This window comes from Trichomycterus rosablanca, chromosome 4, assembly GCF_030014385.1.
Source record: "Trichomycterus rosablanca isolate fTriRos1 chromosome 4, fTriRos1.hap1, whole genome shotgun sequence".
Lineage (NCBI taxonomy): Eukaryota > Metazoa > Chordata > Actinopteri > Siluriformes > Trichomycteridae > Trichomycterus > Trichomycterus rosablanca.
Window position 1 is genome coordinate 22,254,562 of NC_085991.1, and position 14,435 is coordinate 22,268,996.

Genomic DNA, 14,435 nt, shown 5'->3' on the forward strand with positions numbered 1-14,435 from the left:
TCCAAAGAACACGTCTCCACTGCTCTAGTTCAGTGGCGGCATGCTTTACACCGCTGCATCTAACGCTTTGCATTGCGCTTGGTGGTGTAAGGCCTGGATGCAGCTGCTCGGCCATGGAAACCCATTCCATGAAGCTCTCTACACACTGTTCTTGAGCTAATCTAAAGGCCACATGAAGTTTGGAGGTCTGTAGCGATTGACTCTGCAGAAAGTTGGCGACCTCTGCGCACTATGCGCCTCAGCAACCGCTGACCCCACTCTGACATTTTACGTGTCCTACCGCTTCGTGGCTGAGTTGCTGTCGTTCCCAGTTGCTTCCACTTTGTTATAATACCACGGACAATTGACTGTGGAATATTTAGTAGTGAGTAAATTTCATGACTGGACTTGTTGCACAGGTGGCATCCTATCGCGGTACCACGGTGGAATTCACTGAGCTCCTCAGAGCTACCCAGTCTGCATGCCTGTGTGCTTGGTTTTATACACCTGTGACCATAATTGGAACACCTGAATTCAATGATTTGGATGGGTGAGTGAATACTTTTGGCAATATAGTGTATGTTATTAATAACAGCAAATGGTTGCCAGATTGGTTTGATTGAGCTAGGTTATTAGACATTATTTGGTTAACCAGACAGTCACTTCAAATGTCATTGATTATTTATCATTTATTTATTTATCATTTCATTTATGAACAACATTGTTAATTCTGATAACCATAGTTACTATTTTACTAATAAATCTTTGATTGACTAATATGCAGTTAAATATTACTTTAAAGAATAACCATGTAAAGTCCCATCTTCAGTAGTGACCAGCTATTGATTTTTAACTTCAAGCAAGTAATTGGAAACAGGTGAGTCTTTATTGTTTTAAATGTAATAGTTTTTTCAGATGTAAAGTCACTAGAATTCAGAAATAAATGTCTTTAAAACATTGGTTAGGCTTGGAACCTTGGTTGGGCTTGAAATCTTTTGTAAGATATCAAGGTTGGCATGTATTTTGCCAGTTCCCTACAGCAACATGGGTTACAAAATATGTAGTGTATTCAATAACATCAGTGCCTGTCCCTCAAGCCAGGAAAACCACACACACTGACAGCAGCAAAGCAATAACTGCCACTCCACACAGCAGCATCACCACAAACATCTGGCTACGGTCACATAATTTTTGCACTGCCTCCTCTTCATCATAGCACAGGAGCGCTAAGGATGCGCTGTCAGTGCTGACTGGATCGCCATACTGTGGCCCTTGTGCCTCCACCGTCCAGCGCAGCACATTCACTTTCATCTCCATGTCCTCCAGAGTGCGGTCTACCTGTGAAATCTCCTGCTCCAGTTGGTTTTGCTCAAGGCCTTCCATGCTGGCAGTCTGCACACCACGCTCCTCCTGCAGGTCAGGCAAGCTCAGGGCACAGGCTGCTACTTCTGCTGTACCTCCTAGACAGTACAAACAAGCATTCAGTCAACCATCAAAAAATTTGAATTGGTAAACGATCACTAATGTGTAAAGGATTTACAGCATAACAATGTCACACAAGCCCACTGTTCTCTATGCTTACCCTGCATGCCAGTCTGAACCATGGTGCTGTTGTTAGCCACAGAGAAGCTATTTCCCATGTAGTAGACCTTGCACATGTCTGCATAAAAGAGCTCTAGACAGGAGGAGAAGGCCACCCACTGCAGCTCTGTGCTCTTTCTTTCCCCTTGAGGCAGGGTTTTGTCCCGTAGTCGAGTTGTTAGGTAGTTGCGACAGGATGTAGCAAGTGTCTGAGCATGCGCACGAGTCTTCTGAAGATCTTTCCGCAGACTTGGACTGTCTGTGCATCCACCAACACAGCTAGCCAGGTGCCGGTAACATGCCACAACCTAAAGGAGATATAACTTTTATAACTTTTAAAATCTGAGTAAGCTCAGTAAATAATCATTGGTCACTTTGATTACTCAGGCTAATCACATTTCCTTCATAGCAACATCATTTGGTCTACAAATTCAGAGGCACTGTAGCTACCCAGCATGGTGACCGTGGCTGTGGTTCTAAGACTGCTCCTAATGTTTTATTTATGGAAGATTAAATCTGCATTATTATTTTACACCATTACAAGAAATTTTTAGCTACATTGGTTTTTGAGCATGAACTACAAAACTTACCAGTACCAGTATATTAAGTAACAAAAAAAGTTGTTGAAAACATAAGTTATATGAAGAAATATGAGGGTCTTGGAAAGAGTAACATTTGAAATAACTCTAAATAATAATATTATTTGTATCATTTAGAAGATAACTGCTTACATTGACAGTTTAGTTGTAATGTACCAACATAATGTAAATATTCATCAAGAGAACAAAAGAATGCCCCTATTATGAACAAAAATACTTTTTGTAATGAAATGAGGTGAGTTGCTGTTTCAAGAATTTCACAAACAAATGACATCACTATTCTATATAGTCACCTTCCAAAGCATTTTTCCCAGCGTCATACCAACTTCTTAATGCCATCAGCAAAAAAATTGTTTTTGGTTGAGCGTGTAGCCACTGATGCATCGCTGCTTTTACATCATCATCACATGAAAATCTTCTTCCCCTTAAAGCTTCTTTGATCTGTCTAGAAAGGTGGAAATCAGATGGTGCTAAAGCTGTATTGTAAGCTCTCTCAACTTTTCCAATTATATAAAAATGTATTTTACCATCTTCTACATCCTTCTCCAGACAGCACAGCATACTAATACCTTTTATAATTTTTTGTCCCCTCGTTCCTTAAAGCATACTAAAAAGTAATTTGATTTTGGTTGTGATGAGAAAAAAGAGCCTTTGTAGCTATAATTTCAAAGGTTTTATATAAAATCACATTTAAGTACTACTTCTTAATTTAGTTTGACTAAATTACTCTTTTACCCTTATGGTTGGATATATTTGTTAGCATTTTGAATTTGGAATTCAAAAAGCTAACAATTTATTTTATGAATTGAAAATGTATGAGCAAATCAAATTTATACATTCATTTATTGTATGTTTTACCACTGCTTTATCCTATTCAGAGTCACAGTGGGTCTGATTCACCGGGTGAAATATAGGAAAGACACCGGACAGGTCGCCAGTCCATAATAGGGCAAACACACACACACTTTTAATTTTGGTAGCTCCAATTAACCTGACTGCATGTCTTTGGACTTCAAACATTGTAGCGTTAGCATTTTAGCTGGCATGACAGATTGTGATGTGCAGCAAATATTACTGATAATCTACTTGTTATAAGAGGGCTATTTTAGGATGAGTATTAAGGCCCTGCGGCCTATCTCAGAATGCCAAATGCTAACGGAAAATACATTTCAAAATCTCAAAATACATTTGGTTATAGCATACAGTGCAAATCTGTTTACTCCTGTCTTCCAACTACAGCTATGTTGCTTAAGTGTTACTTAACGCTGTATAAAATATGTAGAAATATTGTCCTTGTTGGAAAATATTCCACTAAAAATATGTATATAAAATGTGTAAATGTGTGAATATATATAAATATGATAAATAGGCTGTTTATTTTGCTGAAATGCCCTAATGTAATTGGTAACACACCTTTGCTATTAATGCAATACAGCATATACCAAATTTGAGTAGCACTACTGTTGCACTTGCTGGTTCCCAAACTGGGCCTTTTTTGCTCAATGCAGAATAGCCTTTTAGTACTGATGCATGTTTACAATAGAAGAAAAAATCATCTGAACCATAGAATATTTCTATGTACAGCTAGTGTTTTTTTACCCGTAGGGCAGGAGCATGTGCTGATTCTGGATGCTTTAAAGCCAACATTCTTGCTTTACACAAAGGGAAATGAGGACAGAGTCAGTGTGGCTTAAATGTGGCACAAATCTGGCTATTTTCAGAGTTTAATTTTCACAGACTTTGTTGATAAGTTGGAATATATGTTTCATGAATGGTTAAAACAATAAAGAGAACCTATATAAAAATATTTTTAAATTCTTATTTTTCAAAATGTATTATTATTATGTAACAGTATATAAAATACCTATGTTTAACATATTTTTACTCTTATACCATGTTTAAAAATTATGGCAATAAACACATAGTTTAATGTAGCATAATTTGACTAATGATTTACATTTTTACCCACCTTTGTGAGGGAGTCCACCATAGCTTGCCCCTCTTGGAGGGACTGTGATGAGGTTCCATCATCAGCAACCTTGTTACTGGTGAGTACCATAAGGTTCTTTCTTCCAGTGGACATGGGCAGCCCCTGTCCTGAAATCCAAAGGGGTGAAATTGTCACCCACCTAAATCTGATCCAGCTTCAGCTTCTTCTGCACATTTTGGGGCCAGGTAGTCTCATGGTCACACTTACCATCCTGTACCTACACAATGAACAGGTGTATCTAAAATCAGAATTGTAGAAGTTTCAGATAATAACTGCAACTGAATGGAACTGAAACTGTCCAAAATGATGAATAATGAAGGAGAGAGATTGAGCGTTAATCCAGCAGTTGACCCGAGTGTACTGATTTACGCAAGCAAGCTGGCTAAGCTTATTATCTGCTGCTAAGAGGTGCAGTGATACCCGAACCTTACAACACACCACTGCCTTCTCAGCTACACAAACTACCCCTCTCTCAATACATGCCTTTTAGCCTCTCTCCCACTCTGCCTCTTTCTTTTCAAGTGAAAGGCAGCAGACTGGGGGATTGTGCTATATTTTCCCATGACATTCTTACTTGTTCCAGCTAACTCACCAGTGTCACATTAACAATCAGTAGGGTGGACTTTTGTAATATTCTCTTAACTGGACTTCCCAAAAAGACCATTACAGCTCATTCAGAACGCTGCTGCTAGAATTTTAACCAAGACAAAGAGATCAGAGCACCACTCCAGTTCTAAAATCTCTACACTGGCTTCCGGTTAGTTACAGAATAGAGTTTAAAGTGCTGCTTTTTTTATGTTTCTTATTGCACTTTTTATAAGCTTTTTAGTTTTTAATGTTCTTATTTTTTATTTTTTATGTAAAGCATTTTATCTCTCTGGTTTTATTTCATGTTCTTTTAATTGTAACTATATTTGCAAAAAGCCTTTCTGAGGTTCTAGATCTCAGGAATGTTTTAATGCTTTTAATTTTTCCTTATGTAAAGCACTTTGAATTGTTCGACGGCATTAGGGCCACTGTAAAAAATATTTTAGGTATATTTTAATATTTTTAAGTTTCGATTTCCAGAATAAAGTCAAAATTATTTCGAGATTAAAGTCAAAATGATTGTGAGAATAAAGTCGAAATATTATGGCCAAAGAGTGTGCAGCCGTTGTAGGCTTGTCAGTTCAGAGAAGCACGGGTCTTAGTGCCTGAATCGGCACACAAGCACTAAGGCAGCCTCTAATGCACGTTATTTAGTAACTCGCGATTACTTTTTTTGTGTAGTTTGTATTGTATGATTCCATCCACATGACAACTAAACCCGGCAATGCAACCATTTATAGCGATGCCATACGACTTTAGTTTAACATACGAGTCCATAAGGCTTGGTTGAAGTACTGGCGACGACGCAGACACCGAGCGCACCAGTGGCGCACGTTCTTAATAACGTTCTAAATAAACACAGTTTATTGCAAAGCCATTTCAGCGTCCTTATTCCAATAACAAACTGGTGCTGATGTGCCAGGAGATTGGGGATTTCTTTATTTGTAAAACTGATACAAAAGTATAACTTTACCAAATCAAGAACATCCCTCATTTTAACACAAGGAGGTTGCTATATGGCTATAATATTTCGACTTTAATCTCGAAATCATTTTGACTTTAATCTCGAAATCATTTCGACTTTATTCTCGAAATCGAAACCTAAAAAAAATATTTTTCTTTCAAGTGGCCCTAATACGCCGTCGTAGGAATTGCCACTGTGTATGAAGGGTGCTATACAAATAAACTTGAATGGAATAGATTATCAAACTCAAAATAAATAAAACTTATACAAGTGTATGTAATGCTCAAGCATGTCTCACACAAAGCTGGTGTAATAGACGTTATTACAGCAGTCATTCTAACATAAAATAGTAGAATACAGGTGTTAGTAATGACATTATTTAGGGTTCCATTCCATTTCAAGAGAGCCAGATTTTGCTTAAGTGTAGGGAGAGATCACACTAGATTTTTTTTCTGCTTTTAAGCATACAACTTTCCTGTATTTTCTGATTGTGTTCTAATAAAGACAATGACAAATGATAAAATTTTAACATCTGCTGGTCGGAGTTACGGAGTCTGTTTTGGTTTTACTCAAGTTGCACGAGCTGGCTGTGCGTGATGACGTAACTGCTTACGCGCGGACATCGGCGTACAGCATTAGCGGAAGTTATGACCTGTCGACAAAGAAGTATTTTTATTTGAATAGTGAAAGGAAATAAAGCCTGAAATGCTTCTGGGATATCATCAAACAGTGATTCTTCTGCACGGTCTGAGGAGCAGCAGTAAAAACGTGTGTCCCCGGTTTGACTTTGACAGGAGACACCTGGGAACAGTACAGGGAGTTGTTAGTGTTGGAGCGCGGCGCTGCTGGAGAGTTTCTCCTGTTCTCAGTCAGATATTCACTTTTAAATATCAGCAGGTTTTAACACATCTCAGTGTGGCACTGCGCCGTCCATTTAATTCAAACAAGTCCGAGTGTGGAACCAAAACCGCCCGGTTACTGAGCGGAGTCAGGTGGTCCATTATCAGAGGTAGCACTTTTCTCTCACACATACACACAGTTGGTGGACGATATGATAATATACTGTCGCGATACTTACCATAAACTGTATATACCGCGATACTTATTATATTTAAGCAATAGAACACGAGAGGGAGTGTGTTATCGCCAATAACATCACGGCTGTGATTTGGTCGCAGGCACGAGCCGAAGGCGATATCACGAATATCAGCAGTCACGGACAGAACGCTTCTCAACCAATCCGATTGTAAGGTCGGAACTAACTGTTGTATAAAAACAAACTAATCACTTACTACAAAGCACCTGATCCTTAACGCCTATTATCCGTGCCGGATTTTACATTACATTATCTGAAATTGCATAAACAAATCGTAATGTCTTCAAATTAGACATATGTTTTTGTTTAGATTTCATTTAGATTTCAGTTAATTGTAAGTAGTAGAAGTTGGTAACAGTCAATGTGTCTGAGTTAGGAAAGCCAGAATGTAATTTACTAAGTACTATGCTTCATTGTTCATACTAAAACTCAATGTACTAATCTGCTTTACACTTTCCTTTGGCCTTTAAAATTTACTTTAATGATTTGCATCATCATGATACTGAGTCAGCTGGACCATTTAATGTGAAATTTGACCAAACATACATGGACACATGAGCTTATTGGACATCCTATTAAAAAAAGCATGATCTTTAATGTGGAGTTTATTAACTGTTTCTGTAAAAGGAATGCCTTTTAATAAGTGTGTCTGCATTAAGTTGTGCCTACTGAGTCAAATAAGATTTGTAAGGCACTGAAAATCTCTGACGCTATTGACATTACAGTTTATTTTCAAGGTGTTAAATACAGTTTTGGTCAAGACTCAGCGCAGGCCACTGGATGCCCTTTATACCAACTTATATAACCAACCAACCATAACCTTGATGTTATTACAAAAAAAAAAAAAAAAGATGACAAAAAAAGGCACAACTGCAGATTTCGTAATCTTTTTTGTATTGTCTTTGTTGGTTTGCTTAATCACCTATTCACTTATAAACTATGTCTATTACAGAGTTGAACACCTCCATCAGAGCAATGCAGTATGACCTGAGTAGGTCTGACATCTCCAAATCTGGCAACAGAAAGCTTCTATTTGATACACACGCCATGGTTAAACTCCTTGAAGAGAGTGGTTTGTATTATGTTTAAGGATTATTGTATATTCATTGCCAATTTAAAGTCTTATCTTGTAGTGAAGTTGTGTAATTATAGTTTTAGATTGACTCTAGGTTTTCTCAGGTTTTACAGTCCAGCAGGCTGAGGTTCTTGTCAAGATGCTACTGAATGCAACCAACTCCAACATGGATGTCATGTATAGTGACATGGTTACAAAGACTCAGCAGGTATGATTTTTACTGTTGACATTTTGAAATGCAATTTAGTGCAAACCTAAAGAAGTTTTTCATTGCTTTATTTATGGTGTTTCATCAGTTCAAGTTTTGTTTATGAATGAAAAATTTAAATGATGGAACACACATGGTGTCTGATCTGTATTTGACAGGAGATCATGTTGCAGAAGGTCATGTCTCATATTGCTGCAGTGAAAAAGGATATGATCATTTTGGAGAAAAGTGAATTCTCTACATTACTGGCAGAGAATGAAGTAAGTAAAGTTGTCCAGTTTGAGTATACACTATGTCTAGTACATGTTAAAGGGGACTCTACTTTGTGTAAAAGATTATTTTTAACACTAGTGTGATATCAGATACCAAACTCTGCTTCTGTAATCTGTGTTCTGAGGTTTAATTGAATAATTGAATAAACATAAATAAGATAATTTTATCTAATACACAAATGACAGATGTTAATAAGTGCAACATTGACATACTTATTATCTAATGCTTTTAAAATATTATCTCATGCTTTTAAAAACTTTAATGAAAACATTAATGTCAGCTTTTTTCAAACAAGTCTGGAATTGATCCTGGTTGTGGACACAGGTATCCAAGATAAGAGTTAACCCCTCTTCATTGTTATATTAAACTGAAACAAAACCTGATTTTAGTTTTTACCTGGCAACTTTATCATGTAGAGAAATGTATTTTCATTAAAGGAATTGAATTGATCCTGGTTGTTTGCATTTGTTTCCTTACAGAGAATCAAGGTAGATCTTGCACAGCTGAAGTTACAGCTCTATGTAAGTGCCAAACTATCTGTTTATTACGTCCTGGTCTATTGTCTCCCTAGCCAAAATCCTGGAGGCTTTAACATGAATGTAGCCTAACACACCCAGCATTTTTTAGAGTAGCTGTCTTCACTTAACCAAACATTTACAGGTTGGTTTTAAAGGAACCATAATGGCAGCTAGGAACAAGTTAAGAAAATCCAGGCTTTGTCCTTGCACGTTTAGGTTTTAAGAAGTAAAATGAATGTGCCTGCTATTTTCAGTTTAAAGTAGTGATTAATAAGAGGTGTTACAAATTCCAAAAGTTAGTACATTAAAAAGGTTGCTTTTAATTAATTTGACTTGAATGCATAAACCATTTCCACATAAAAAGTTACTTTAATTTAGTGTTAGTAATTTTAGTTTACTTGATTGTAATAATATTTGTGTTCATTAAATATAGTTAATTGACAGAAATGATTTGAAGTCAACTATTTTGTTGATGTATTTTAGTGTAGTTTTTAAAACTATTTAATCATTTAACATATATAGATGATAATAATAGCAAAATATTAAGAATATAGTACACAAGATAATTTATCCTGTTATTCTGAAACATTGGACCATTTTGTGAAATGCAATAACTAGAATTTGTGATTTCTTAATTCTCTTGAACCTTTAATCAACTGACAAAATACAAAGAGAAATTCAACAGTAAACAAGTCATTAGGTTAAAAAAGAGGATCTGTCAAAGGCTCAGTATTTACAAGCTGGGTACAAGATGGGTTGTGGCTCATTACTTTGTGATGAACATTGTGAGTAAACTGTCAGGTCAAAAAGAACTGTAACGAACTGTAACTGGATTCCACACACATTCAAGAGTGAAAACAGAAATTAAATACCAGTCAGAATGTAAAAAACACTGTTATTTTAATTGTGTTTTCCCATACTGTCCCAGCTTTTTTTGATTTGGGGTTGTATTAATGTCTACATATTTAAAATACATTACAATTATTTTAAGGTTATTACAAGTAAATGGGTTTAGGGTAAACTGAGTAACTGCTTTGAATAAAGTAAAACTATTTTTATGCATTCTTTAAATTGATTAACCAATTAACCTGAAACAATTAACCACAACCCGGTTAACTACAACTTAACCGGACATTCAGCAGGCTGTCTGCTGTGTTTTGTACCTAAACTGCCTTTTTATTGCTTTTGTGCTGTGACTTACCTGCAGTGTTTTATCTGAGCTGTTAGGATATGATGAACAAAGTACGCCTAGAAAACAAGTTAGATATGAACATGGAAAAAAGTCAAGTTAAAGAGATGGTGAGTCAAATCCTGGTCAAACATATTGCATGCATCAAAAAACCCTATATGATTCTCAAAGGATTTAAGTGAGGATCTGTTTATGTGGTCTGAAATTTATTTTAGAAAGCAGACCATGAAAAGAAGATTCTGGAGGCAAGAAACCAGATGATGGAGATGGTAGATATGTTTTATAGTGTATCATATTAAGAAAACAATGAATGCAAAAATTATTTAAAGATAATTGTAAGTGTTTCATTTTTCTCAGCTTGCTGACCAAGAACGCCATGTAACAAAGAACAATGTTAAAATCGATACAGAAGTGGCTGGCCTCAAAACCATGTTGGAATCCCATAAACTGGACAGCATTAAATATCTAGCAGGTATTAAAAGTACCCTTATTTTTTGTTATTAACAGTATCCAGTGCTGGACAAGCTATCACAGTTCTTCTCGATTGCTTAAACACATTTCTTAAAATTATGCCTCTATTTCACAAAATTGTACAATTTTACACAAATCCATAACTTTGCACCCAATTACCCAAACTTCCTATTTTTAGGTCAAAATGAAGTGCTTCAATCAAAACCACAAAATCTTGCTGAAAAACTGAATTTCTTTTTCAGACAAAACACACTACAACATAGTCTTACACACTGGTGAGATAAATTTAAAACAATACTACAAAAACAATAAGTAATGTTCTATGGGGATCTCCCCCTCAAAAACCTGTTGACCTGATGAACACAAAAGACAAATGTATACGTTAGCTCATTCCTTAATGTACTGTACAGTTTAATACCCCAAACAGCTGAATTATACTGCCCCAGCATGTGTTTAAGGTCCAGAAATGGCATGGTGGTGGAGTACCCCTCGTTGGTTGATGGCCGCACACATAGTAATGTTCACTCTTCGCTGGCCACAATAACTTGATGGCCAGTTATGTTCCTTCCACTTCTTTTTTCAGTCCATTTTTCCATTCATAAATGGAATTTCTAATATGCTAAACATTACAACTACTACTAATAAAAAAATTGTCATTGTAAAATGTACAAACGTAAATTACTTGGTTTTGGCTTTATCATTTGTAAGAATAGTCTTTGATAAACATAATCATGTTCATTCCTGTGGTGACTAATGCCCATTGTGGCTGAGTAATGCCCATTGGCTTCTCCTAGTGTATGTCTAGGAACTACAAGTGGACACTTGTAGCCCAGTTGTTGAGAAACCCTGCACTTGATACCTTATGAGTTGACAACATCACATGACCACACAGACACTTAATTGAGTGATACATTGCAATTTGACTTGGGTGAGCAGGATTTTATTTATTTTTCTTTTTAAAATTATAGGTATTCTAAAGATTTCCAAGTAGGAGTCTTATTTGGTTTAGCATTTGGCACAATATTTTAACCTAACATACCCTGGACAACCAAGGTTGATATATTTACAGAATATCAATAGTACAAGGTCTGGTGATTTTGGCAGCTACATTAAAAGAATACGGAAAAGGGTTATGCAAATAGCTAAAGAATATTTGTTATTCATCATTTGGAAAGCTAAAGTTAACCTCTTTGTCTGATATTTAATCAATTTATATATACAAATACACTAATATGCCAAAACATGTGGCAAACCACTTAATATGCTGAAAAAATCAGCTTTAAACCACCATGGTGTGAACCCCACAAGACAACTGAGAGTGTCCTGTGGTATTGGGCACCAGGACATTACCAGCAGGTCCTTCAACTTCTGGATCGTTCTACACTATTTCTGGTGCCATCATTTCAACAAATAAACAGTGCACACGTGGCAGGCCATGCACATGTATCTTGGATAAAACAGGATTCATTAAAACAATCGACCTTCTCCAATTGTTCTGATGTCTAGGTCCAGTGCCTGTGTGCCCATAGTAGGTGCTTTTGACAGTGGATAGGAGTTAGGGTGAGACTTTGACTGGCTTGCGATTACACTGCCTTCATGTTTTTTCATCAATGAGTCTTGCCCGTCCAGCAACTTGTAAGCGGTTTGTGGGTTGTTCCAATTTGGACCACTGCTTGTGGGTACTTGCCATGACTGCCTGTTTAAGAGACACTTCCAAAATAATTAGGCTCTCATCAAAGTCAGGTTTTTATGCTGATCCTGATCTTTGGCTCATTGCTGTACATGATAAAATAATTTTGATTAAACAAACTGCTCGTTTGATTAGCATATGAACAATTATGTTTTTAATTTTGAGTTTTAATCTCTGCACAGCTGGATCTTTGTGTTTCTTCACAAAAATAATGTGGATATTTTGCATTATGTTCCAGTATAAAGCTAAAAGCAGCTGGTTAAGTACAGTCTGGTTAAGGCTCTGGCGCAAGCGTCAGAGAAACACAGCATGTTCTTCTGTACATGGGTGGGGTGTATGCACCAGAGGAATTGCTAGTAAAGCGTACTAATTGCTTTGTGTTTTTTGGACTTTTCACAGGGTCGGTGTTCACATGTCTCACAGTTGTACTTGGATTTTATCGAATATGGATGTAAATGCAGAGAGATGTGGAACATCGGCGGGAACAAACAGCAACTCCAAATCAGTTCTTTACCAAGACAACGAGTCATAATGAATTTAAGCAAGAATTTAAGCAACACTTAAATTCAAAATGATTAACTGTCGGCTAGATCTGTCAGGTTCTTGCACTCTTTCTTTTAATTATTTTTTTTTAACTTGTCACTATTTTGTACCTGTGTACTGAGGCAGTCCAGTTATTATAATTTTTATTGCACTTCATGTTACATAGTACATGTTTTTATTATAATTATGTTGTAAAAGTGACTGTTCAGGCTGAATGAAACTTGAGTTCATGAAATAGCAATAGCTAATTTATTTAATTACAGCCTTAACTACAGTGTGTGATTTCAATATACTCAAACTTGTGTTATATACTTGTCTGTGCAAAGCCATCACTATTAACAATTCTATATTACACTTATGTCCATACAGCAGGTAGATCTTGTAAAAATGTTAGCGATAACAAAGCCTGCCCATTTAGAGAGAACATGTATTACAAATTTACTGTAATTTGAAATTGGTGTCCAATAGAAAATGATTGCCAAGGCCTCTGAGATATTACCGCTGACCTGACGTTCTTTTTACCGACACCAGAGGGCGACAAAGAAACTTCTTTAATCTAACCCCGTACATTCCAACAAGAATAAACGGTTATGATTTATTTGCTTAGACTTATATGTATTTAAATGTTGATTGTCAAATTATGTTTAGAATATCTTTGGCCCTTAGAGAGGGCCCTGACTGTTGCCACTGTCAAATAGTAATACCTTTTATCAACTACGGGTTTAACCAACGCATTCATTTAGTGAATAAACCAAAGACTAAGTTTTAAGTTCTTGCATTTGTCAGTTTTGTGTTTTAATGTGCTATTTGTAATTACAGGGCATTTGTTAGTCTGTTAGAAGCTAATTATGGTTAGTAATGCTTTAGCTTAGTGTTTTCAATTTTTTCAAGGTCATGCAACCACTATAGTTTCCATGTTTATAGCACTCCATACTCCATTGCTACCACAATTTAAAAAGCTGTATAATAATCTCCATATTCTGATAATATGACAAAAATAATAAAAAGATGGAAAAGAATAAATATTGTTTGTATTTGTCTATTGTTGTTTTCTTTTGTATTTCACATATACAAAAGATGCACATATATATTTCACACATATATAAATATATATACTTTGTAGTTCTTACTGACTAGTCCATCTATTTCTCTGCATACCTTTTTAGCCTGCTTTCACCCTGTTCTTCAATGGTCAGGACCCCCACAGAGCAGGTATTATTTAGGTGGTGGATCATTCTCAGCACTGCAGTGACACTGACATGGTGGTGGTGTGTTAGTGTGTGTTGTGCTGGTATGAGTGGATCAGACACAGCAGCACTGCTGGAGTTTTTAAATACCATGTCCACTCACTGTCCACTCTATTAGACACTCCTACCTAGTTGGTCCACCTTGTAGATGTAAAGTCAGAGAAGATCGCTCATCTATTGCTGCTGTTTGAGTTTGCTGTTTTTTGTTTGATGGATTATTCTCAGTCCAGCAGTGACATTGAGATGTTTAAAAACTCCATCAGCACTGCTGCGTCTGATCCACTCCTACCAGCACAACACACACTAACACACCACCACCATGTTAGTGTCACTGCAGTGCTGAGAATGATCCACCACCTAAATAATACCTACCCTGTGGGGGTCCTGACCATTGAAGAACAGGGTGAAAGCAGGCTAACAAAGC

The 14,435-nt window shown here is 36.5% G+C and overlaps 2 protein-coding genes across 3 annotated transcripts; one reads left to right on the plus strand and one right to left on the minus strand.

Moving 5' to 3' along the window:
- Window positions 1–819: 819 nt before the first annotated feature.
- On the minus strand, window positions 820–4,218 carry rgs9bp (regulator of G protein signaling 9 binding protein). 2 transcript variants are annotated; one of them, XM_062993992.1, is made up of 3 exons: window positions 4,129–4,218; window positions 1,562–1,868; window positions 820–1,439 (listed from the first exon to the last, which is right to left on the minus strand). In XM_062993992.1, exons 1-3 carry the CDS (start codon window positions 4,216–4,218, stop codon window positions 1,072–1,074), a joined length of 765 nt encoding a protein of 254 aa, XP_062850062.1. In that variant the 3' UTR covers window positions 820–1,071. The 2 variants fall into 2 exon arrangements, with proteins under 2 accessions (XP_062850062.1, XP_062850061.1); XM_062993991.1 differs by lacking the exon at window positions 4,129–4,218 and adding an exon at window positions 2,453–2,551.
- Window positions 4,219–6,327: 2,109 nt separating this feature from the next.
- mcur1 (mitochondrial calcium uniporter regulator 1) lies at window positions 6,328–13,775 on the plus strand. The gene is made up of 9 exons (XM_062993990.1): window positions 6,328–6,710; window positions 7,750–7,869; window positions 7,977–8,080; window positions 8,239–8,340; window positions 8,833–8,874; window positions 10,099–10,170; window positions 10,276–10,329; window positions 10,418–10,532; window positions 12,621–13,775. The coding sequence occupies exons 1-9, from the start codon at window positions 6,407–6,409 to the stop codon at window positions 12,674–12,676; spliced, it is 969 nt and encodes a 322-aa protein (XP_062850060.1). The 5' UTR covers window positions 6,328–6,406; the 3' UTR covers window positions 12,677–13,775.
- Window positions 13,776–14,435: the final 660 nt, after the last annotated feature.

Bases quoted from the DNA above. Each gene is read 5' to 3' on its own strand.
- rgs9bp (XM_062993992.1), bottom strand. From the start codon at position 4,218: ATGGTACTCACCAGTAACAAGGTTGCTGATGATGGAACCTCATCACAG. The intron at 1,869-4,128 runs GTGGGTAAAAAT...TATCTCCTTTAG, and splicing joins TGGTGGACTCCCTCACAAAG to GTTGTGGCATGTTACCGGCA. The intron at 1,440-1,561 runs GTAAGCATAGAG...TGTACTGTCTAG, and splicing joins GGTTCAGACTGGCATGCAGG to GAGGTACAGCAGAAGTAGCA.
- mcur1 (XM_062993990.1), top strand. From the start codon at position 6,407: ATGCTTCTGGGATATCATCAAACAGTGATTCTTCTGCACGGTCTGAGG. The intron at 6,711-7,749 runs GTAGCACTTTTC...TGTCTATTACAG, and splicing joins CAGGTGGTCCATTATCAGAG to AGTTGAACACCTCCATCAGA. The intron at 8,875-10,098 runs GTAAGTGCCAAA...CTGAGCTGTTAG, and splicing joins AGCTGAAGTTACAGCTCTAT to GATATGATGAACAAAGTACG.